Source organism: Podarcis filfolensis (assembly GCF_964270895.1).
Source record: "Podarcis filfolensis genome assembly, chromosome: 13".
Lineage (NCBI taxonomy): Eukaryota > Metazoa > Chordata > Lepidosauria > Squamata > Lacertidae > Podarcis > Podarcis filfolensis.
The window spans coordinates 43517589-43543062 of record NC_139615.1 but is presented as its reverse complement, the minus strand read 5'-3'; the positions used below and the strand labels follow the sequence as shown (position 1 = coordinate 43543062).

Genomic DNA, 25474 nt, shown 5'->3' with positions numbered 1-25474 from the left:
AAAGAGAGCTGCCCATTCTACATAAACAAAATCAAGTCTTTGTTGTTTAATCAAACACTCCCATTTGTGGGATCGGCGAAACACCACCCATTTCTGGGATACTTTCGGGGGGCGGGTGGGTCACCTACGAGCCACTTGCTATGAAAACGGCAGAGGCTGGAGTGTAGCAAGATGGCGGGAAAGAATAAAGAGCTTGATGTATCGCTCCCTCGCAAGTCAGGAAGTGACAGCAGCTGAAAAGGTTAATCTGGCAGTTCATTGTTTTTAAAGAGGGCAAAGTACGGGGCACTCCTCGGTTCTGATCACCCAGCACCAATTCTTGCCCATCATGACAAACCCATTTGTGGGCTCTTGTTTCTCCTGCGGTGGTTAGACTGTGCAGAGCAGAGGGAGACAACCTGTAGCCTCACTTGGCAGCAGGGCCAACCTCACCCCAGTTCCCATGCAGCCCCTGCCAAGCCACCCCTTACACCAGTACATCCCTCAACAGGTTGAGCCACGCTAATGCAGTTTCCTCAAGGTGCAAGAGCTTTTAGAAGAATTCACGGTAGGAAATAGGAGGAGAATCCTATTGTGTTGTTTGGAGCAAAAGAAAACAAATACCATTGCTACCCAAAAGAAAAGGGGATAAAGGGTTCTTTTGTTCAGCAGCTTTAAGAGCAAAGAATATGTCTTTTTCATCCCTGCTACTGGTCTCCATGGTCCTGTCCCTTTATCAGCATGAACCTCCCTGTTAAAAAAAGGTAGCCGGATGCTATGATAGAGGTTCTGCCTGTTAGTCTGGTATCTCCTCACCCGTGTCCTGTCTTACGTGTAGCTACGGCACAGTTTCTTTCACCTGCTGTGGGACGGTAACACAAAATACACAGAAACACAGATGCCTAGTTAACTTCAAAACGTTGCATCTCTTTGGTGCTTATTTCCGCCTGCAATCGAATAAGTTTCAATAAAACACATGTGCGACAGGAAAACCGCTTAGCAGAGGAAAAAGCTTCTTAGGGACACGGAAAGGAACAAACAAGAAAAGGAGCTATCCTAATGCTGCTAACCAGACTCGCTCCTTGGGAAAATGCCAAAGAGACAGCCTGGTTCTTTTAAGGCAACGGGGGTGCAGTCAGGCCCAGGAATGGGAACATTAGGCTGCAGCTTGACAAGTGATGGATATTCTAACAGGAGAGCCAAAAACAACACAAAGAATCCCTTCCCCTGTTTAGGGACCTGCAAGTACCCTCACAGCCCCAGCCCTGGGTCACAGGAGGTGAAGGACGGCATCTTTGTCACTTCCGGAGGGATGCCCATGCCTCACTGCTCTTGTGTGCCCCAGGAGATGTAGTCGGGCCGGGTGGCGGCGTGGTATTCGTCTATCAGCTCCTGGACAACCTTCCGGGAGTCGTCGAGCTCGTCAAAGTTCTCCTTGAAGATGTCCTCCTTGCGGAACTGCTCCAGGAAGGCTTCGCGTTTGCGCAGCTTGTCATACTGCTGGCAGGTGCGTTCAAAGAGCTGGGTAAAAGAAGAAGAGTTTGGATTTGATATCCCGCTTTATCACCCAAGGAGGGACGCGGGTGGCGCTGTGGGTTAAACCCCAGAGCCTAGGGCATGCCGATCAGAAGGTCGGTGGTTCGAATCCCCGCGACGGGGTGAGCTCCCATTGCTCGGTCCATGCTCCTGCCAACCTAGCAGTTCGAAAGCACATCAAAGTGCAAGTAGATAAATAGGTACCTCTCTGGCGGGAAGGTAAACGGCGTTTCCGTGCGCTGCTCTGGTTCACCAGAAGTGGCTTAGTCATGCTGGCCACATGACCCGGAAGCTGTACGCCGGCTCCCTCGGCCAGTAAAGCGAGATGAACGCCGCAACCCCAGAGTCGGCCACGACTGGACCTAATGGTCAGGGGTCCCTTTACCTTTAAGGAGTCTCAAAGCGGCTAACAATCTCCTTTCCCTTTCTCCCCCACAACAAACGCTCTGTGAGCTGAGTGAGGCTGAGAGACTTCAGAGAAGTGTGACTGGCCCAAGGTCACCCAGCAGCTGCATGTGGAGGAGCGGGGAAGCAAACCCGGTTCGCCAGATTACGAGTCCACTGCTCCTAACCACTACACCACACAGCTCAGAAAGCCAAGGGTGGGCAGGGCACTGTAGATTTTGCATCAAGGTGGAGCCAAGCTGAAATAAATCGGCAACTTAAAAAAACCAACAACTACGGTATGTTTTGTGCAGTAGGGTTACTAATAGCTCCAATGGCTCCCGCTGTTCAGAATGCAACTAGGCCTCTCAGCACTTGAAAGAGCTCCACTGCCCAATGTATTACAGATTAAGTTGCAGCGGGGAAGGATTTTTTTCACTGCTGCCATCTCTGGCTGCATCTAAAGCCTCCAGACCAGCTGTCAACAGGGGCTGGGGATCTCTTGGGATGGTCTACCCATGGAGGCTTTTAAATCCTAATGGTTTCATCATCATCATCATACACCACCCAATTGGCTGAGTTGTCCCAGCCACTCTTGGCGTCTTCCAACTCACATACAAAAACATAATAAAACATCAAGCATTAAAAACTTCCCTAAACAGGGCTGCCTTCAGATGTCTTCTAAAAGTCAGATAGTTGTTTATTTCCTTGACATCTGATGGGAGGGCGTTCCACAGGGAGGGTGCCACCACTGAGAAGGCCCTCTGCCTGGTTCCCTGTAACCTCACTTCTTGCAGTGAGGGAACCGCAGAAGGCCCTCGAAGCTGGACCTTGGTGTCCGGGTTGAACGATGGGGCTGGAGATGCTCCTTCAGGTCTAGTGGGCCGAGGCCGTTTAGGGCTTTAAAGGTCAGCACCAACACACTGAATCGTGCTCGGAAACGTACTGGGAGCCAATGCAGATCTCTCAGGACCGGTGTTATGTGGTCCTGACGGCCACTCCCAGTCACCAGTCTAGCTGCCGCATTCTGGATTAGTTGTAGTTTCCAGGTCACCTTCAAAGGTAGCCCCACGTAGAGCGCATTGCAGTAGTCCGAGAGGGAGATAACCAGAGCATGCACCATAGTTCTCCCGCCCGCCCACTGCTCCATACAGAAATAGTCACGGCAACACCCTCTCCAAACAACCCAGAACCACCCACCCTTTACTAGAAGCCTCTCCAGGAACATCTTTCAGGACTTTCTTTTATCTCCTTTCAGAGAGCTATCATCTTTCGGCCCTTGCTTTTCTTAGATATATCTCAACAAACTTGAAACTTGAGCACGAAAAGCCTTAAGGGAAACTGAATCCAGTCTACAAGCGGTTCCTGGACTGTGATCAGCGTTAGCTACTAGTCAGGAGAGTAGATGGAAGTAACAGGCATGCTGCCAGGGCAATATTTCTTAGGTCTGAAAACGCCAATCCCCTTAGGAAACGGCCGCATCTGTGCTTGCACCCAGACTCACCGATGAAATGTTGGTATGGTTGGCCATCATCAGGCCGCTGACCCGGTGCGCTGATGGCAAGTATGGAGACTTCCTAGAAAGTGCTACTTGGATGCTGGCTGGGCCCCAGGGAATGAAATTGGCCAGCTTCCTTTCTCGGATCCGCTGCAGGCTCTTGTGGACCTGTAAGGAAGGCAGATTATTTTCAAGGGGGCAAACCGAGGGACCTGTACAGAATTCTAGAGTTGGAAGGGACCACAAGGGTCATCTAGTCTGACCCCCTGCAATGCAGCAATTTTTCACCCAGTGCGGAACTCGAACCCACAACCTTGAGATGAAGGGTGCCGCGCTCTACCAACCGAGCTATCCTGACTGCTTCCTCTTTGGATCATAGAAAGGTAGGAGTTGGAAGGGACCCTGACGATTGTCTAATCCAGGGTTTCCCAAACTTAGGTCTCCAGCTGTTTTTGGACTACAATTCCCATCATCCCTACCCCCGCTAACAAGGGATGATGGGAGTTGTCGTCCAGAAACAGCTGGAGACCCACGTTCGGGAAACCCCTGATCTAGTCCAACCCCCTGTATAATGGAAATAAGCAGCTGCCCCATACTGGGATCGAACCTGCAACCTTGGCATTCTCAGCACCATGCTTGAACCAACTGAGCTATCCAGGCTAGGAAGACTGTGGATGCTTTATATTTTGAGTAGTGGAGGACCTCTGCAGCATTCCACAGGCACCGCAGAGGTGTCTGGAGGATGGATGACGTCTAACAGATTGAGGTTGAATCCTGACAAGACAGAAGTACCGTTTTTGGGGGGACGGGGCGGGCAGGTGTGGGGGCTTCTTTGGTCCTGAATGGGGTAACTGTGCCCCTGAAGGACCAGGTGTGCAGCCTGGGAGTCATTTTAGACTCACAGCTGCCCATGGAGGAGCAGAACAATTCTGTGTCCAGGGTACCTGTCTACCAGCTCCATCTGGCCCGCAGATTGGTGCATGCTCTAGTTATCTCCCGCTTGGACTACTGCAATGCGCTCTACGTGGGGCTACCTTTGAAGGTGATCCAGAAACTGCAGCTAATCCAGAATGAGGCAGCTAGACTGGTGACTGGGAACAGCCACCGAGGCCACATAACACCGGTCCTGAAAGAGCTACATTGGCTCCCAGTACGTTTCCAAGCACAATTCAAAGTGTTGGTGCTGACCTTTAAAGCCCTAAACAGCCTCGGCCCAGTATACCTGAAAGAGTGTCTCCATCCCCATCGTTCAGCCCGGACACTGAGGTCCAGCTCCGAGGGCCTTCTGGCAGTTCCCTCCCTGCGAGAAGTGAGGTTACAGGGAACCAGGCAGAGGGCCTGATCGGTGGTGGCACCCGCCCTGTGGAACGCCCTCCCACCAGATGTCTAGGAAATAAACAACTATCTGACTTTTAGAAGACATCTGAAGGCAGCCCTGTTTAGTGAAGTTTATAATGTTTTATCGTGTTTTTAATATTTTGTTAGGAGCCGCCCAGAGTGGCTGGGGAAACCCAGCCAGATGGGCAGGGTTATTTATTTATGTATTTATTGATGAATGAAATGTGGGTATGCGGTTCTCAGCTTGCTTTCCTTGACACTGCCCACCATGAGCAGTGACCCCCCTGGTGCAGGTTCTTCCATACAGTCCCTCTCCTATGGCTGATCTCTCTCTAGCCACTGACCTGGGTGGGATCCACTTCCCCCTGAATGATGTTAAGGATGGCGATGTAGCAATGGTTCGTCTGCCGGTCACGCCCCATGGACACCATGACGTTCTTGGGCTGCAGCAGCCGCCGCATCACATCAAGGACGGTGGTTTTGCGGACGCTGGCCACCTGCGGGGGGGGGGGGGGGGAGAGGTCAGTATAGGCCAGTATTGGTAACGAGGTCAGTATTGGTAGAAGAAATGAAATGTTCATGCCGCACGCAGAGAGAGTGGATCAGCACAGCTGCGAAGAATTCTCCATTTCAGGAAGTGTCTCCCCCAAGAGGCTATCCTGAGACACTACAGAAGAATCACCCCTAGGTTCCAAGACCATTCGGAAGGAAAATGTTTCAGCCTCCCAGCTTTAGTTAACACGCCTCATACAACATCTCTTTTAATAATAATAATAATAATAATAATAATAATAATAATAATAATAATAATAAATTTTATTTATATCCTGCCCTCCCCAGCCGAAGCCGGGCTCAGAGCGGCTAACAACAATAAAATAATACAACATTCTAAAATCATTTCATTAAAATTAATTCAACTCAAATTGATGGCAACCATTAGACTAAAGTTCTGTGAAGATTGCCAAAGGAGAGAGTCAGGCTGTGCCCTGACCAAAGGCCTGGTGGAACAGCTCTGTCTTGCAGGCCCTGTGGAAAAATGTCAAGTCCCGCAGGGCCCTAGTCTCTTGTGACGGAGCGTTCCACCAGATTGGAGCCACAGCCGAAAAAGCCCTGGCTCTAGTTGAGGCCAGCCTAATCTCTCTGTGGCCTGGGACCTTCAGGATGTTTTTGTTTGAAGACTGTAAGTTCCTCTGTGGGACATACCAGGAGAGGCGGTCCCGTAGGTACGAGGGTCCTAGGCCGTATAGGGCTTTAAAGCTTAAAACCAGCACCTTAAACCTGATCCTCTACTCCACCGGGAGCCAGTGCAGCTGGTATAGCACCGGGTGAATGTGATCTCGCGGCGAGGACCCCGTAAAGAGTCTCGCCGCGGCATTCTGCACCCGCTGGAGTTTCTGGGTCAGTCTCAAGGGCAGCCCCACGTAGAGCGAGTTTTTCTGATATTTGGGGGAGCAGATTCACCTTCTTGGGCCACCCTGGCTTCCCTTAAGTGACAGAGATAGAAACAGAAATACCAGCTGCCAGGTCAAACCCTGTATCCACAGATCAAGGTCAAGAAAATAGGGAGACAGAGAGCTCTCACACACTAAAGTCACCACACCCACACCATGCATTTGATACCCTCTTCTGAACTGCCAGCCTCTGCGATCTGCCCTTCTGCATCTTCTCCTGCTGCTTGCGAGGGAAGGGGTGAAAAGGGGAGAAAACATCTGTATTTAGCAGGGTGGGAACGCTGCCAAAGGGGTGAGCCTCAGCTATTACCCTTCCTTTTTTGTTTCTGCACACCTGCAGGCAGCGATTTTCTCTGGGGAGGACACAGGGGGACACATACCCCTAAACATTTTGTGATCTAACGGGAGAAGAAACTAAAATTTTCCCCAAAAATATTAGTTTTTTCTCTAGCAGTTCTGTTGCTACCCCCCGATGGCGGCCTCATTCCCTGACACAGTGTTTCCTGAGTCTCAGACGGAAGCGAGCGTTTAATGTGTGAAGTAGGAGTTAGAATCTAGAACAGCGATGGGTCAGTTTCGGGAAGATATTTGTGCACAAAACCTCATGCCAATGTGGAGGTTACTGGGAGCTGACAGCTGTGTAATAGGAGGCAATGCATGTTCTTTGTGCTTTTGTCCATTTACTGTATTTATAGTATTTTTCGCTCCATAAGACGCACCTAGTTTTTAGAGGGGGAATGCAAGAAAAAAAAATTCTTTAAAGGAAGCGCTGAGCAGAGCCTGTATGCATCCCAGGCTCTGCTCAGCTCTCCCTTTCATGAGCCACGAGGTGATGGGCTGCCCTTCTCCCTCCTTGTTCTGGCTTTTGGATAGCCCCGCGAAGCCTCCACAGGGCACGGGGATGAAGGCTCCCTCTAGCTGTTCTGACTTCTGGGATGTCAGGGAATCAGGAGCAGGAGCACTGGGGAGAGAGGATTGGGAGAGCGAAGGGGAAGAATCCGAGGGCAGCGTAGGGGAGTATGACAGTGGCCCGAGAGATTCCATGAGCTTCTCCAGCGAATCAGAAGATTCCCAGAAGGGGGCGCCGATGGTCAGGGCAAGGGGGGTCCCAGGGGGGACGCACCAGAAACAAGGAGCCAGAGGGCAACCCCAAAGCAGCAGTGGAGGATCGGGACCAGTTTCCCCACCAGAGCGTAGTGGGGGGGAAGAGTCACATGTGTCAGGGGCAGTGTCTCCTCCAGAGAGGGAGTCAGGGCTGACCACGCCTCCAACGGAGGGGAGGTCAGTTGCAGCTAGCCCCCCCGAAGGGGGAAGCAGTGACAGCAGCAGTGAAACGGTCAGGAGGAAAGCTGCTGGCTGCGCACGCGCGCCAAGTTCAAATGTGCAGGCGCGCGGAACAGCAGGAGACCCGGATGGGGAACCAGCTCCTAAAGCCCGCCAGAGGGAGGGAGAAGGCTCAGGGGAATCAGCGGGAAAAGAGGCTAGAAAGGGCGGAACCCCAGCAGGCAGGTGGACCCAGAGGAGGAAGGAGCAGCGGAGAAGGTGGAGCAAGGCTAGAATCTTAAATTGGTGTCAAGGGGGAGGAGACTCAGACGGAGCATCAGCGGTCTGACACTTGAGACGTGGGGCTGCGCGCTGCGGCTCTGGAAGTGAAACTGAACTTCAATAAAGACTTTTATACTTAACAACGAAGCAGCGTTGGTCCTTTGTGAGCTGGGACCTAGGGTAGCTCTGACAGCCGCGCAGCCTGCATTCGCTCCATAAGATACACACATATTTTCCCTTACTTTTTAGGAGGGGAAAAGTACGTCTTATAGAGCGAAAAATACGGTATTTTCCCCGATTTGAACTAGAAAATGGTGATTTTCTTGAGTCAAAATGAGAGTACCCCTAAGAATTGTTTTAGAAAAAAAGCACTGCCTGCAGGCCCCCAACACCATTATAATCATTGCAACCATAGACTGGACACATTCTGACTGCACAGTTCCTAGGATGTGCGATGGCTGGCCATTAAAACAGGAGGGCAGAAGACTGAAGACGGACTCTTCTCAGACCCCTTGAGAGTGCAGGCCAAAAGCCAGTAATGGAGCAAGCATGAGAACTCCCAGAGCTTGGCTTAGAATCAGAGGCAGGAAAGCACTTACAGCCTGGTCTGTGGTGAGAGGAGTGTAGCCCGTGATCAGGAAGTGCAATCTGGGAGTGGGAATCAAGGAGGCGATCAGCCCGATCAAGTCGTTGTTCATGTAGCCCGGGTAGCGCAACGTGGTGGTGCTGGCAGACATGATGGTGGAGACCTAGCCAAGGAAGCAAAACCAAAAGTCAGGGCCAGACTTTTTGCCAACACCAAAAGAAGAACACATTCCCGCCTTGGATCCCAAACGCCTTGTTATTCGGATGTTTTGGCTCCCGAACGCCGCAAACCTGGAAGTGAGTGTTCCAGTTTGCGGACATTCTTTGGAACCCAAACGTCCAACAGGGCATCCGTGGCTTCTTTTAAATAATTTTTTTTTAGAAACTTAAACAAAACATATTATCCAAAAATATCACGTCCTTAATTTTCCCCATTTTCCTCCCTCCCCCCACCCTCCCATAAAGGATTCCAACCCCCGACTCCCCTCAGTTCCAATCTTTGGTTTCTCTGTGGATACTGTTCTCTGCATGTTACAAATTTGTATAAATCCTTAAATTATCTAACTGATTGTTGTCAATAAAGAGTTTGTGTTTATTCAAAACCTGCCAAAGAGTCCAATTCACTTTGTTGCGTCACCAAGTACTTTGCAAAGGGTTCCCACTCATCTTTGAAATCACACTTGTCCTTGTCCCATAGCTTATGTGACAATTTTGCCAGTTCTGCATAATCCATCAATTTCTCTTGCCATGATATCCGCGGCTTCTGATTGGCTGCAGGAGCTTCCTGCAGCCAATCAGAAGCCGCACCTTGGTTTCCGAATGTTTTGGAAATTGAACAGAGTTCCGGAATGCATTCCGTTCAACTTCCAAGGTACCACTGTACTGTTTTCAAGGGGCTCCAGGAAAAGGAACACGTGTCTATTTTCCAGGACCACTTCTCTCAACCTCCTCTCAGAATCCTAAATATAACAGAATCATAGAGTTAGAAGGGACCACAAGGGTCATCTGGTCCAACCCCTTGCAAAGCAGCAATCTTTTGCCCAGTGTGGGGAGCAAACTCACAACCCTGAGATGAGGAGTCTCCTGCTCTGCTGACTGGACTATCCCAGGTCCAATATGGGCCACAAAGCCGAGTCAGAGGGAGATGTGCCAGCGCGAAGAGTTTATTCCAAATACCGTATTTTTCACTCCATAAGACGCACTTTTTTCCTCCTAAAAGGTAAGGGGAAATGTGGGTGCGTCTTATGGAGCGAATGGCACTGCGCAGAGAGGTAGAGCTGTGCAGCGCCCCTTCAGAGAAGCGGGAGGAGGAACGGAGCCCCTTCTGTTCCTCCTCCCACTTCGCTGAAGGGGCGCTGCGCAGCTCTCCCTCTCTGCGCAGCGCCTGTCCTGGAAGCTGGAGGAGGAACAGAAGGGTGTCCTTCTGTTCCTTCTCCAGCTTCACTGAAGGGGCACTGCGCAGTTCTCTCTCTGCACAGCGCCTCTCCTTCACCGGAGAGGCGCTGAGCAGAGAGAGAACTGCGCAGCGCCCCTTCAGCGACGCGCCTGTCCTGGAAGCTGGAGGAGGAACAGAAGGGTGTCCTTCTGTTCCTTCTCCAGCTTCGCTGAAGGGGCGCTGCGCAGTTCTCTCTCTCTGCACAGCGCCTCTCCTTCACAGGAGAGGCGCTGCGCAGAGAGGTAGAGCTGTGCAGCGCCCCTACAGAGAAGCGGGAGGAGGAACGGAGCCCCTTCTGTTCCTCCTCCCACTTCGCTGAAGGGGCGCTGCGCAGCTCTCCCTCTCTGCGCAGCGCCTGTCCTGGAAGCTGGAGGAAGAACAGAAGGGTCTCCTTCTGTTCCTTCTCCAGCTTCACTGAAGGGGCACTGCGCAGTTCTCTCTCTGCACAGCGCCTCTCCTTCACCGGAGAGGCGCTGAGCAGAGAGAGAACTGCGCAGTACCCCTTCAGCGACGTGCCTGTCCTGGAAGCTGGAGGAGGAACAGAAGGGTCTTCTTCTGTTCCTTCTCCAGCTTCGCTGAAGGGGCGCTGCACAGTTCTCTCTCTCTGCACAGCACCTCTCCTTCACAGGAGAGGCGCTGAGCAGAGAGGGAGAACTGCGCAGCGCCCCTTCAGCGACGCACCTGTCCTGGCTTCTGCCTTACCCGTGCGCAGCCTCTGGCAGGGGGAGCCTTCATCCCGCTGCCCTGAAGAGGCTTGGCGCAGTTATCCCAGAAGCCAGAACAGCCACATGGTATCCCAGAAACCAGATCCCTCTTGCTGTTCTGGCTTCTGGGATTCAGAATAATTTTTTCTTGTTTTCCTCCTCCCAAAACTAGGTGCGCCTTATGGTCTGGTGCGTCTTATGGAGCGAAAAATACGGCACTTCCAAGTTTAGAAAATAAATGGAACCAAAACGTCGCTAGCCTTTCCTGGGATGCAAATGTTGGGCTTGGAAGTATGAGAACCAGGTTAAGTCTTCTACAGGGCTCTCATCTCTGGAATAAGGCAATTAATCTTGCAAGATGTAATAGCACTCTTAAATTAACTACACACAACCTAACACAAGCCACTAAAAACACCCAAATACTCAAACTTGCCGAGAACATGAGAAAAAACCAATAGCTAGCAAACCAGAAATGCCCAACACTGAAATCTGAAAAGAGGAGTTTGCTTATTTCTTGCGAGTGCATAGGGTGGGGCGAAAATGTCATTTAGGTCAAGTTCATTAGAAGCCCACACTTTTATTTGCCTGAAAACATTACATGCCACTTTTCATAAGCACATTTTTCTTTAAAGTGGCATACAGTTGCCATTTTTAAAAGGGCCTATAGAACCAAAGTTATGGTAAACATCAGATTTAAATTCCCTGCCCTGTATTTTGACATCACTTTAACCCCCAGCCTTGCTTCTTCAGGGGCTTGGGGGTGGAGACAGCATCTTCTTCTCCCACCATCCCTGCTCACTCACCAGCTGGTTAATTTGGGAAAAGGTGGGATTCTGGATATGCAGTCTGTCAGTCGCAATGCGGTTCAGGGCTGTGTTGTCTAGAACCACCTATCAAAGGGGAGACAGGGGTTAAGAAGCAAAGGATGAGTACATGTGGGGAGGGAGGGCATCCCCCTGCCCGCTTAATAATAATAATAATAATAATTTATTTTTTATACCCCGCCCATCTGGTTGGGCTTCCCCAGCCACTCTGGGCGGCTTCCAACCAAATATTAAAATACAGTAATACATCAAACATTAAAAGCTTCCCTAAACAGGGCTGCCTTCAGGTGTCTTCTAAAAGTCTGATAGTTGTTTATCTCTTTGACATCTGGTGGGAGGGCGTTCCACAGGGCAGGTGGCACCACCGAGAAGGCCCGCTGCTTGGTTCCCTGTAGCTTGGCTTCTCGCAGTGCGGGAACCACCAGAAGGCCCTCAGCGCTGGACCTCAGTGTCCAGGGAGAACGATGGGAGTGGAGACGCTCCTTCAGATATAATGGACACACAATGTTCCAATTCCACCCCACATCCCCATTTGTTTCTTGACTGCTCTCAGCTGAATTCTCAGCCACATTACAGGGCTAACTGACGTGGAGGTACTAGGGAATGACGTATCAAACAGCAATGGAACCTAGAAGCTCCCTGACTCTGACTGTGTTGCCATACGACCAGCGAAACCTTAAAAAAATAAAAATACCAACCAACTCTACGGAAATTGTTCCCGTGGTCCATCTCTCCATACACAGTGGTACCTTGGTTGTCGAACAGCTTGGCTCCCTAACAAATCAGCTCCTGAACGCCGCAAAACCCGGAAGTGAGTGTTCCGGTTTGCGAACGCTTTTCGGAAGCTGAATGTCTGACGCAGCTTCCGATTGACTGGTTTTCGAAACGTTTCGGGAGTCGAATGGATTCCTGGAACGGATTAAATTCGACAACCAAGGTACCACTGTATTTAAGAATAGGGTGTTAGGCTTCTCAGCTCTACTACTGAGACCTGGGGGGAGGCAAGGGAAGGAAGGAAGGGAGTTTTGCCTTCCCCACCCCCCATGGCACCCCCAATTTTGTACCCCTTACCACACAGTCGGCATTCTGTGTCAGCCGCTTGAGGGTCAGGAGAGAGTTATATGGCTGTACAACCACATCGCTCATCTCATCCTGGTTAGGAAAGACCGAGTATGTCTGCACCAGCTTCTTGGGGTACCTGCGAGGAGAGAGACAGCCGCTTCAGTAAAGACAAACATCCTGTATCTCTTTGTGCTTTTGCGGGACTCGTTTCTGTGGCCACAGCGCCAGGGTGTGCATGACGACCCGGCAACCATTTTAGGAGATTAGATGTGCTACTGGGCTGAGGCCTAATCAGATGCTGGGGTGATGAGCGTCGCGGGGTATCTTACTGACTCCTGCCAGAGTCCGTTAACAATTTATACTTTATTCTTGGCTTCTTCCCCTGCCAGATAAATTTAGATATATATTTCTGCCATTCCTTGAAGTGTCCTGCGCCATTGATTATGGGTATCGATTGGAACAAAGAGAACATTCTTGGCAATACATTCATTTTTTATGACTATCCTCCCCCACAGAGATAAATTCATCCTTCCCCATACCTCCAAATTTTTCTTTATTTCTTTCCAGGTATTTGTATAGTTATCCTTAAAGATATTTAGATTCTTAGCTGTCAGCCACACTCCTAAGTATTTGACATTCTCCTCTGTTATCAATTCTGTAATTTGTTGTAGGTCTTTTTTATATTGTTCTGCCACATTTTGCACCGACATTTTCATTTTAATTTTTTTTAACTTGAAACCCGCTACCTGGCCAAACTCACAAATCTTATCCAAGACCCGTGGTATACCAACCATCAGGTCTTCCACAGTAATCACAAGGTCATCTGCATGCTTTACTTCCCACTGAGAGGTAGAGGAAGATATAATGGAGTGGGACAAACATGTCGTTTTTTCAAGTACAGTGGTACCTTGGGTTAAGAACTTAATTCGTTCTTGAGGTCTGTTCTTAACCTAAAACTGTTCTTAACCTGAGGTACCACTTTAGCTAATGGGGCCTCCTGCCGCTGCCGCTGCGCGATTTCTGTTCTCATCCTGAGGTAAAGTTCTTAACCCAAGGTACTATTTCTGGGTTAGTGGAGTCTGTAAGCTGAAGTGTATGTAACCTGAAGCGTATGTAACCCAAGGTACCACTGTAATACTATGGGGCACAAGTACATGAGTTCTTATTAGACTTCTTATTAGACTGTATTTATTTCCCACGATTTGAACTAGAAAATGATGATTTTCTTGAGTCAAAATGAGATTACAGTGGTACCTCGGGTTAAGTACTTAATTTGTTCCAAAGGTCTGTACGTAACCTGAAACTGTTCTTAACCTGAAGCACCACTTTAGCTAATGGGGTCTCCCGCTGCTGCCGGAGCACAATTTCTGTTCTCATCCTGAAGCAAAGTTCTTAACCCGAGGTACTATTTCTGGGTTAGCGGAGTCTGTAACCTGAAGCGTATGTAACCTGAAGTGTATGTAACCCGAGGTACCACTGTACTACAATTGTATGGGGAAATCACAGACCACCTATTTTGGCAAAAACCGAGAAGGTGCCGCTTTCAAACATAATGAAAAATAACCACAACCAAGGAGTGTTTACTTGGGGCACTATTTCCGAGGCCATAGGGCAAGAGTAAAGTAAAGGCTGCGATGTATCTGCACCGTCACAAACGGCTCCGTTCCCTTCCTCTCAATTTCTGAAAACCTTGCAAGGATAATGGCTCGCAAATCGCTACGTGTCGACGCCAAAGAGATGCGGTTTGCTTTAGCAAAAGCTCAAGAACATTCCTTGCCTGTGGTGACAGGCTGATCTCAGCCTCTTCGCCCCGTTTCAAGTCACAACTTCACCAGCTCCAAGGCTTGCCCAAGCTGGTGTCTGGGTGGGGGAGGCCTGACTCTATGAGTCAGCCGGGCCTCTTACTCATCCGCTGGGCTGCTGGCTCTCCAAAGTAGCCTGCCTGGCTGCATCGCCTACCGCTCCCCGAGTGGTGTGTGCATATGGGTCCATGCATGTGTGGGTTTTTTTGTGCCATTGCTCACCTGTCATTTAATCTCTCCAGGAGGTAAGAGCCCAGACCAGAGCCTGTCCCACCGGCGATGGAATGGCACAGGACAAAACCCTGGAGGAAAGAACGACATGCGACAGAAAATATGTCAGTGCACATTACAACCATCAGGCCAAAGGACAAACGAAGCCACTGTCTGTACTCAACAAGGGACGCAGGTGGCGCTGTGGTCTAAACCACCGAGCCTCTTGGGCTTGCTGATCGGAAGGTCGGCGGTTCGAGTGCCCGCGACGGGGTGAGCTCCCGTTGCTCGGTCCCAGCTCCTGCCAACCTAGCAGTTCAAAAGCACGTCAAAGTGCAAGTAGATAAATAGGTACTGCTCTGGCGGGAAGGTAAATGGTGTTTCCGTGCGCTCTGGTTTCCGTCACAGTGTCCCGTTGCACCAGAAGCAGTTTAGTCCTGCTGGCCACATGATCCGGAAAGCTGTCTGTGGACAAACACCGGCTCCCTCGGCCTGAAAGTGAGATGAGCGCCGCAACCCCAAAGTCGCCTTTGACTGGACTTAACCGTTCCAGGGTCCTTTACCTTTACTCAACAGGTGAAGGATGGTTGAACTAGCCCATTTTTTTAAACTGTGTTCATTGAGTTTCCATGGAAAATTGAGACAATTGCTTTCTGCATTATCGTCTTGTAACCTTTTCAGTCCTGATTAGTGCCATTTTTAAAAATAAAATAAAAAGCAAATCTGAAACGGTGGACCGTACGGAAGGATTCCTTTGTTTTTTAGCTGCAACCTTATTCCTTGCCCTCACTGCTTTTATTTTATTGTTAAACCTTCTCCTGAGTTTGTTTGTATGGGATTTCCTGCTTTTATTCGTTATTAATTCCAACTGATCTGTCCACTGCGTCGATGTTGACCTTAGGATTATTTTTAGCGGAGATCAATTGTTTCAATATTGTATGGATAAACGGCTACTTTGGGGTTTGTTAGTTTTTTTGTTAACCTTTTGCATACTTTGTATTTCTACAAGCCGGCTTGAGTTTTCTCGAGACAGGCGACAGATAAATTTAAGAACAACACAACATCTGCAGCTCAAACGCCCCAGGAGATTTGCCGCACCCCTGTCCCCTAACCCAAATTGTAACCATGTTCCTCAGTGTTGACTGAAAAAACAGAGTGGATTACATAAATCTGTTGGGGAGTCAAGAGAAGAAAAGGACCTCGAAACCTGTTTTCAATTCAGAATGCAGACTTATAACTTACAGGTTAGTAGAAAAACAAAGAATTTATTTATGTACGTGTCAAGGCTGCCCAAGGTCCCAGCTCACAAAGGACCAACGCTGCTTTGTTGTTAAATACAAAAGGCTTTATTGAAGTTCAGTTTCACTTCCAGAGCCGCAGCGCGCAGCCCCACGTCTCAACTGTCAGACCGCTGATGACCCTTCTGAATCTCCTCCCCCTGTACACCAATTTAAGACCCTCGCCTTGCTCCACCTTTTCCGCTGCTCCTTCCTCCTCTGGGTCCGCCTGCCCGCCGGGGTCTCGCCCTTCCTAGCTTCTTCTGACGCTGATTCCCCTGAGCCTTCTCCCTCCCTCCGGCGGGCTTTAGGAGCTGGTTCCCCATCCGGGTCTCCTGCTGTCCCGCGCGCCTGTACATTTTTCCTCCTAACCGTTTCACTGCTGCTGTCACTGCTTCCCCCTTCGGGTGGGCTAGCTGCAACTGACCTCCCCTCCATTCCCCCACTCTCCGATGGAGGCGTGGTCAGCCCTGACTCACTCTCTCTCCCCGCTGGAGGAGACGCTGGCCCTGACACATGTGACTCTTCCCCCCCACTACGCTCTGGTGGGGAAACTGGTCCCGATCCCCCACTGCTGCTTTGGGGTTCCCCTCTGGCTCCTTGTTTCTGGTGCGTCCCCCCTGGGACCCCCCTTGCCCTGACCATTGGAGCCCCCTTCTGGGAATCTTCTGATTCGCTGGAGAAGCTCATGGAATCTCTCGGGCCACTGTCATAGTCCCCTACGCTTCCCTCGGATTCTTCCCCTTCGCTCTCCAATTCCTCTCTCCCCAGTGCTCCTGCTCCTGATTCCCTGACAGTACGCTACAACAGCGGCAAGAGTCTTGTTAGCACAAGGATGGAAGAATGAGGAAATCCCGACGAAAGAACAGTGGCAAGAAAAAATGATGAGTTATGCAGAATTGGCTAAATTGACATACAAGCTGCGAGAGAAGGACAACGGTGACTTTAAGGAAGAATGGGAACTTTTTACAAATTATCTAAAAAGACACCAAAATGAACTGGACTCCTTGGCAGGTTTTGACTTCCGGAATGGATTAAGTTTGAGAACCAAGGTACCACTGAATATGGAGAGAAAGAGAGAGGGAGGGAGAGATGGAAAGAGAGAGACAGTATCAACTTCCCCATATTAGAGAGAGAGAGAGAATTAACTTTTCCTTAATTCCAGAAATTTACTGAGCCTAATTGAGCTGCTTTAAAACAAGAACTTTTCTTCCTTTAATCTACAAGGCAATGCATGTGTGCCTAGTGGAATCTCATACAAGCAGAAAACACTAGCTTGTTTTTGGACAGCCCTGTGTCCAGACACCTGATCACTCAAGCTTGGCATGAGAGGGAATAGCAACAGTTTCTATCTTCCTAAGGGATTCAAAGCAGTATACCTGGAGGATTTCCAAAAAGACAAGTCCCAGGCAGAAGCTAACCAGACCACGGATTGAACACTGATAGCTAAAGGAAGTAACAAGGTGTCGCATTGAATAGAACTGCCATCCTTGACTGTGAAGCAGAAAAGCGTCTCTGTCGTTTTACTAGTGTCAGTGGCACGCAAGTAGCCAGAGACAGACAAATCCCCAAGGTCTAAGTCTGTACCTAGAAGCAGCAGCAGAGCAAAAGTCTGAACTCCCTCCTCTGGAGGGAGGAGCCCAGAGAGGGCGGCTGCTGCTGAGGTCTGCCAGGCTGGCTGCCAAGATAGGTCATGCCTCGTTGCAGCTGCCAGCGGAACAGCAAGAGTAACCTAGTGGATTAAAACGAAAGGGATCTGGGGGAGTTAAAAAGAATTTCTGTAAAAGTGTTTCTTCCTACGAGCAAGAGTGACACACAGCTGTTTCCGAGAGCTGGTGCAGCCTTGTATACATCACCAACCGTAGTTTTACCAGTCTGCTGTTTTTACCTTTTACCAAGCAGGCTCTGTCCCTCCTCAGCCAGCTCTATGTGGGGCTACCTTTGAAGGTGACCTGGAAAATACAACTATCCAGAATGCGGCAGCTAGACTGGTGACTGGGAGTGACTGCCGAGACCACATAACACTGGTCCTGAAAGAGCTACATTGGCTCCCGGTACGTTTCCGAGCACAATTCAAAGTGTTGGTGCTGACCTTTAGAGCTCTAAATGGCTTCAGCCCAGTGAACCTGAAGGAGCGTCTCCACTCGCATCATTCAGCCTGGACACTGAGGTCCAACTCCAAGGGCCTTCTGGCGGTTCCCTCACTGTGAGAAGTGAGGTCATAGGGAACCAGGCAGAGGGCCTTCTCGGTGGTGGTGCCTTCCCCGTGGAACACCCTCCCATCAGATGTTAAGGAAATAAACAACTATCTGACTTTTAGAAGACATCTGAAGGCAGCCCTGTTTAGTGAAGTTTTAAATGTTTGATCTTTTATCGTGTTTTTTATATTCTATTGTGAACTGCCCAGAGTGGCTGGGGAAACCCAGCCAGATGGGCAGGGTACAAATAAATTATATTATTATTATTATTACTATTATTATTTCAGCGCTGGCTATGGTAGTCAAAGGGGTGGACTGAGGTCTAGCCAGATGCTAGGAGCTCATCTGCAGGTTTTTCTTAATACAGTGGATGCTCGGGTTGCAAATGTGATCCGTGCAGGACGCACATTCGCAACTCGCAGCGTTCGCAACCTGCAGCAGTGCGTCTGCGCACATGCGGGTTGCGATTCGGCACTTCTGCACATGTGGAAAGCGCGATTTAGCGCTTCTGCGCATGCGTGGCCGCCGAAACCCGGAAGTAACCCGTTCTGGTACTTCCGGGTTTTGGCAGTCCATAACCCGAAAAACACAACCTGAAGCGGCTGTAACCCAAGGTATGACTGTAGTTCAGTTGTCAGTGAGAGGGTTTTTAATGCTTTACTTTTCACCGTTTCCCACATTTGAACAGCTTCCTCTATTCCCAAGCTGCTACTTGTCCAATGGGGTAAGGCACACATAAACCTGAATGGCATCTTTATGTCCTCCCCCAAAGTGCAAATTTTTAGCTGGGGGTGAGCTGCAATTCAGATAAGGAAAAATCGGCCGAGGGGGGGGTTAAAACATATTTTCCTTGAGCCACTCCTTTAATTGGCCACCTACCTCTATAGTTGCTTTGAGCTAAACAAAGGGGGGGGGGAGAGAATGTGAGAGAGTCAGTCACAAATCTCTGCCACAAACCTGACTAGGTGATCTTCTTTGAGCAGTTATCTCCACCACTCAGCCTAACGTGGGTCGCATGGTTGTTGCGAGAATAAAAAAAAGGGATGGTGAAGAAAGCCACAACCACATATCCCACCTTGTGCTCTTTGGAAGAAAGGCAGGATTTAAACAAAAAACAACAATGCAATTATTTAGTGATGTGGATTAAAAGACAGCCAAATTGAGCCCGCCTGTACATGAGTTGTTGTTGTTGTTGTTTAGTCGTTTAGTCGTGTCCGACTCTTCGTGACCCCATGGACCAGAGCACGCCAGGCGTGAGTAGAAGTTTGTTTTTGAAGAGCAAAACACAGGGGGTGGAAGTGCAGAACTATTGAGCTATTTTGGAACAAGCATGCAGGAAAAGGCCTCAAAGAGGGACAAAAGCAGTATACAGTGGTACCTCTGGTTGCGAACGGGATCCGTTCTGGAGGCCCGTTCGCAACCTGAAAATAACGCAACCCGCACCTGCGCGTCTGCACATGCGCGGGTCACGATTCACTGTTTTTGCACAAGAGCGTGACGTCATTGTGTGTGTCTGCGCATGTGGCGAACCCCAGAAGTAACCCGTTCCGGTACTTCCGGGTCGCCGCAGGATGCAACCTGAAAACACTCAACCTGAAGCAAACGTAACATGAGGTATGACTGTATCCCTGCTAAAGATTTGGAACAAACGGACTGGAATCCTTCTGGAAAGAAATAGCTGCTTCCAACAGAAAAGCCTAGGAAAACAGACCAGGAAGGCCTCCCTGGACCAGCAAAATGTCAGACCTAGCTGTGTTTTGGACAGTCCTGAAGCCAGTACCTCCCTCCTTGCTTCTTAAGGTTTCTCTTACCTCTAAGCTGTCACTGCCGTCAGCTTCTCTGTCGATAATGTCAAATATATCTTCATGGATCTTTTCTCCCTGAAGAAAGAATCGCAAAACAAAGCCAAATATTTATCCTCCATTTGACTTTTTAAGCCGATAGAAAATTAGAAAACTATGAAACTAAACCCTACTGCTGATTATACCTTCCATTCAAGCAGTTAAATCCTATGAGACATGTTGCTATTTTGAAGGGGGTAACTTTGCCCCCCTTCAAAAGGAACCAAGGCTGTTTCTATACCTGAGCCAGCAATAACCAGGTATGGAAACAGCAAAAATTGCCTACAATAGAAGAATGGCAGTACAAGGTTATGGAGTTCGCAGAAATAGCCAAATTAACAGCAAAAAATCGACATCAGGGGGATGAAACATATCAAAAAGAATGGGGGGAAATTATGTTATATATAGAGAAGATGGTGTGAAATAGGGAAACCAGCAGAATTAAAATAATATCTCATAACGGGAAAATACAAGAAATTTACTGGATAATAATATCAAAATGAATTAAAAATGTATATTAGGATTCTTATTAAACAATATTTGTAAATGAATATAGACAGACAGCAAGAATTTGTATATAATTTGTATATATAGAAATATTTATTTGTTTACAGACATTTAATGGAAAAAAATGAAGAAAAACAATCTTCTGGAAAATGGACAAAGACAATGCGAAAAGTCAAAGAGGACACAAAAAAGCCAGAAGAAGGAAGGAGGGAAGTCAGCTCGGGAGAGCAAGAACAAATGTGAAATATAATGTATGTGTATGTACAGTATGTAATTAAAAATTCAATAAAGATCATCGGGGGGGGGGGGGAAGGAACCACGGCTGCTCAGCCCCCAGTTCTGTGACCCTCTTACCTGTGAAAAGCCACTGGCCCAGTTATTCCCGGCCCCGCCACCATGCTCAGACAGGTATATGTTTTCTGGGTTGTACAGGTTGGCATACGGAGAGTTCAGGATAGAATGGATCACTCGTGGCTCCAGGTCAAGGAGGACAGCTCGAGGGATATAGTGTTCATCGTCTGCCTGTTAACAGGAAACGCAAGCGCCTTGAACCAAAAGGACAACAGCACCAAAAAAACACTCTGCCCCTTCCAGGAATTTTCTGCCGGCAAGCCTGTAATCTTAAAATGAGTGCCACACATAGATAGTGACAATTGCCACAAGAGGGCACAGTGGATGCGCCTTACCAGTTTCTGTTACAGTGGTGCCCCGCAAGACGAACGCCTCGCAAAACGAAAAACCCGCTAGACGAAAGGGTTTTCCGTTTTGGAGGCGCTTCGCAAAACGAATTTCCCTATGGGCTTCCTTCGCAAGACGAAAGCCCATAGGGAAATCTCCAGGACAGCGGGGAAGCGCAGCGCGTCTTCCCCACTGTCCTCGGACCTCCTCCGAAGGCTGGCGGTGGGGCGGAGAGACCTCCTCCCGCCGCCAGCCTTCGCTGCTCCGAAGGCTGGCGGCGGGAGGAGGTCTCTCCGCCCCACCGCCAGCCTTCGGAAGGCTCCTCCGAAGGCTGGCGGTGGGGCGGAGAGACCTTCTCCCCGCGCCAGCCTTCGGATGGCTGTCCTGAAGACTTGCGGTGGGAGGAGGGTTTTCCTTCCCACCGCCAACATTCAGAATGCTGTTCTGAATGTTGGCGGTGGGGAGGAAAAACCCTCCTCCCACCGCAAGCCCCGGGAACAGAGGATAAGCGCTGCGCGCCTTCCCCTCTGTTCCCGGACCTGTCCTGAAGGCTTGCGGTGGGGAGAAAAGCCCTTCTCCGCACCGCCAGCCTGGCAAGCGGTCTCCATAGGAACGCATTAATTGATTTTCAATGCATTCCTATGGGAAACCGTGCTTCGCAAGACGAAAAACTCGCAAGAAGAAAAAACTTGCGGAACGAATTAATTTCGTCTTGCGAGGCACCACTGTATTTTGTCTTTTTTATAAAAATGGTTTCATATTTCAATAAAATAAACATATTCAAACAAACGCAATGTACAGGCATAATAACCACTTACAGTGGTACCTCAGGTTACATATGCTTTGGGTTACACACGTTTCAGGTTACAGACTCCGCTAACCCAGAAACAGCACCTCAGGTTAAGAACTTTGCCTCAGGATGAGAACAGAAATCGTGCTCCAGCGGCGCAGCGGCAGCAGGAGGCCCCATTAGCTAAAGTGGTGCTTCAGGTTAAGAACAGTTTCAGGTTAAGAACTAACCTCTGGAACGAATCAAGTAATTAACCAGAGGTACCACTGTAGTTTGCTTTGTTTGCCCTGATACCATACAGCCTCGGCCCAATATACCCGAAGGAGCATCTCTACCCCCATCGCTCAGCCCAGCCCCTAAGGTTCAGCTCAGAGGGCCTTCTGGTGGTTCCCTCACTGCAAGAAGTGAGGCTACAGGGAACGAGGCAGAGGGCCTTCTCGGTAGTGGTGCCTGCCCTATGGAGCGGCCTCCCGTCAGATGCCAAGGAAATAAACAACTGACTTTGAGAAGACATCTGAAGGCAGCCCTGTATAGGGAAGTTCTTAATGTTTGATGTCTTACTGTGTTCTAATGGAAGCCGCCAAGAGTGGCTGGGGCAACCCAATAAGAGGAGAGGTATATGTATAAATTATTATTATTATTATTATTACTACTACTACTAATACTACTACTACAGTGGTGCCCCTTATTATTACTACTACTACTACTACTAATACTAATACTACTACTACAGTGGTGCCCCGCAAGACGAATGCCTCGCAAGACGGAAAACTCGCTAGACGAAAGGGTTTTCCGTTTTTTGAGCTGCTTCGCAAGACGAATTTCCCTATGGGCTTGCTTTGCAAGACGAAAACATCTTGCAAGTTTGTTTCCTTTTTCTTAACACCGTTAATACAGTTGCGACTTGACTTCGAGGAGCAACTCATAGAACGCAGTGTACATAGTAGCCTTTTTTGAGGTTTTTAAAGACTTTGGTGATTTTTGAAGCTTTTCCAAAACTTCTTTTGCAGCCATTTGGTAAATTAAGATTTTAAAACTTTTTTGGGGGGTTTTGGATTTTGGGTTGGGGTGTTTGGAATTCAAGGACTTGGTGTTGGGGAGGGGTTTGCAAGCATCTGGAAGCGTGTGTTTTTTCCTGCATTTTTATGATTTTTTGTGACCATTGGGACACTCTGCTGTTTTTTAAAAAAAATTCTGGATTTGAGTTTCTGTGTGCTGGGTGGCTGGGGGAACAGTTGGGGAGGGGTTTGCAAGAATCTGGAAGCTTGGGGGTTTTTTTCTGCATTTTTATGATTTTCTGTGACCATTGGGCCACTCTGCTGTTTTTTAAAAAAAATTCTGGGTTTGAATTTTGAAATGCTCTTTACAGTATGTGTGACTTTAAAGAGCACTTAATAAACTCTTGTTGTACCAAATTTGGCTTTGTTTGGACTTTTTTTGACCATAGGAACGCATTAATTGATTTTCAATGCATTCCTATGGGATTTCGTGCTTCGCAAGACGAAAAATTCGCTAGACGAAAAAATTCGCAGAACGAATTAATTTCGTCTTGCGAGGCACCACTGTACAGTACTAGCTATTCTGCATGCTGGCTATGACACTTGTCCTTTCACGTTACTCTTGGTTGCTATGTCCAGTTCCCACTCGTAGTAGCGCATTTTGTTCACTGCAGAATCAGAGAGAGGCAACCTCCCCTCCGAATCCACAAAGCAGAGGGAACAGAAGCCTATTGTACCTGGTAGAAGAAGACATCTTTTCGGTCCGTGCCCTCAGTGGCAAACTCCTCCACAATGCCCTCGGGGCTGATGCCATGCTCTGCGCAGAGCTGCTTCCAGAATTCAAAGCCAACTGCAACAGGAACGAAAGCATAAAGTTGGTAATAATAATAATAATAATAATGATGATAATAATAATAATAATAATAATAATAATATTAATTTATTTATACCCTGCCTTGCCATCAAGTAAAGGAAGGTAAAGACATCACCCTACTACTAAGGGGGAAATAATGCGTGCACAGTGGCAGCTGCATTCCCTGTCCCACAGAATTTTGACGATACAATACTAGCCCATGAAAATAAGCCCATGAAGTTACCAACTTGCTTTAAAAAAACCCAAAAACTAGCCTGCATGGGGGGGGGGCTGCAGAGGAGGAAGAGTGAGTTGCATACCTTTATAAATTTAAGAAAGAAAGAAATATGCATCATCTTTGGTGCAAAAATGGTCCTCAGGCAGGAGGCAAAGAGCCTGAGGTATTCCACCTGCTGAACATCACAGTGCAAGTCCGCCCCCCCTCCAATTCCATAGGGACTAACAGCCTTGGCAACACAAGAGAGTCAGAGACTCAGCCCCTGCGCTGTTTTTCACCGGCCCTTCTTTACGCCACTCCCAGCCCCACTACATTCTCCCTTCTAATGAAATGGCAGGTGCCATGCTGTTTATTTCCTTGTAATAATTGGTGTGGCTTTAATAGATTTATACATATAGGTTTAATTCGAGCAATACTTTATTTTAATGATTTGTGTTTCCTCTTCCCCGTCCCCCCACCCCTACGGCTGCTCTGTGTTCAGGCTGTTCTTGATTTTATCTGTAAGCCGCCTCGAGTCCCTGTTCAGGGGGAAAGACGTGGTTTTAAAGAAATATATGGTAGAGCAGGAGACCCTTAATCACAGGGGTCGTGCGTTTGAGCCCCATGTCAGGCAAAAGTGTACCTGAAGGGGCGTCTCCACCCCCATCGTTCAGCCCGGACACTGAGGGCCAGCTCTGAGGGCCTTCTGGTGGTTCCCTCACTGCAAAAAGTGAAGCTACAGGGAACCAGGCAGACGGCCTTATCAGTAGTGGCACCCACCCTGTGAAACGCCCTCCCAGCAGATGTCAAAGAGAAGAACAACTACCAGACCTTTAGAAGACATCTGAAGGCAGCCCTGTTTAGGGAAGTTTTTAATGTCTGATGTTTTATTCTATTTTTAATATTTTGTTGGAAGCCGCCCAGAGTGGCTGGGGAAACCCAGCCAGATGTGTGGGGTAAAAGTAAAGGTAAAGGGACCCCTGACCATTAGGTCTAGTCGTGGCCGACTCTGGAGTTGCGGTGCTCATCTCGCTTTATTGGCTGAGGGAGCCGGTGTATAGCTTCTGGGTCATGTGGCCAGCATGACTAAGCCGCTTCTGGCGAACCAGAGCAGCGCACAGAAAAGCCATTTACCTTCCTGCCGGAGCGGTACCTATTTATCTACTTGCACTTTGACATGCTTTCAAACTGCTAGGTGGGCAGGAGCAGGGACCGAACAACAGGAGCTCACCCCGTCGCAGGGATTCAAACCGCCGACCTTCTGATCGGCAAGTCCTAGGCTCTGTGGTTTAACCCACAGCGCTACCCGCGTCCCGATGGGTGGGGTATAAAGAAATAAATAATAATAACAATTACTATTATTATTATTATTATCATTATTATTCCTGCATTGCAGAGGGGCTGGACTAGATGGCCCGTGCCGTACCTTCCAAATCTTCAACTCAAGTGCCTAGTCCTCAACACTTTTCCGGCCCCGCCCCAATAGAACGCGGCCAACGCCAGGCCCCGCCCCTTTAGAACCTTCGCTGTCCCCACGCCTCCCTCCCCCGCCCTGCGCGCTTTTCCATAGACCACCCCCGCATCCCGGCCTTACTTTGGTTGCCGCATTGCCCCAGCTGCAGAGTGATGATCTCCCGCGGCATGGCGGCTCCGGCCCCTGCTCCTCCCGGGCCTGAGACGCGTCCCCTTCTTAATAAAAATAAAGAATAAAATAAATGCCGTTTGCAGCCCCGCTACGCTTCTTCCCGCCTTCACCTCCTCC

General features: G+C 49.0%; 2 protein-coding genes across 2 annotated transcripts in view; both read right to left on the bottom strand.

The window, feature by feature from the left end:
• LOC310747938 (tigger transposable element-derived protein 1-like) overlaps positions 1-25474 on the bottom strand; it is a 943100-nt gene that overhangs the window by 870514 nt on the left and 47112 nt on the right. The window lies entirely within an intron of this gene.
• Positions 886-25395, bottom strand: TUBG1 (tubulin gamma 1). Its single transcript, XM_083583260.1, has 11 exons — positions 25307-25395; positions 23380-23492; positions 20531-20698; positions 19640-19708; positions 14366-14445; positions 12351-12477; positions 11259-11345; positions 8331-8480; positions 5080-5232; positions 3404-3565; positions 886-1500 (listed from the first exon to the last, which is right to left on the bottom strand). The coding sequence occupies exons 1-11, from the start codon at positions 25353-25355 to the stop codon at positions 1303-1305; spliced, it is 1356 nt and encodes a 451-aa protein (XP_083439386.1). The 5' UTR covers positions 25356-25395; the 3' UTR covers positions 886-1302.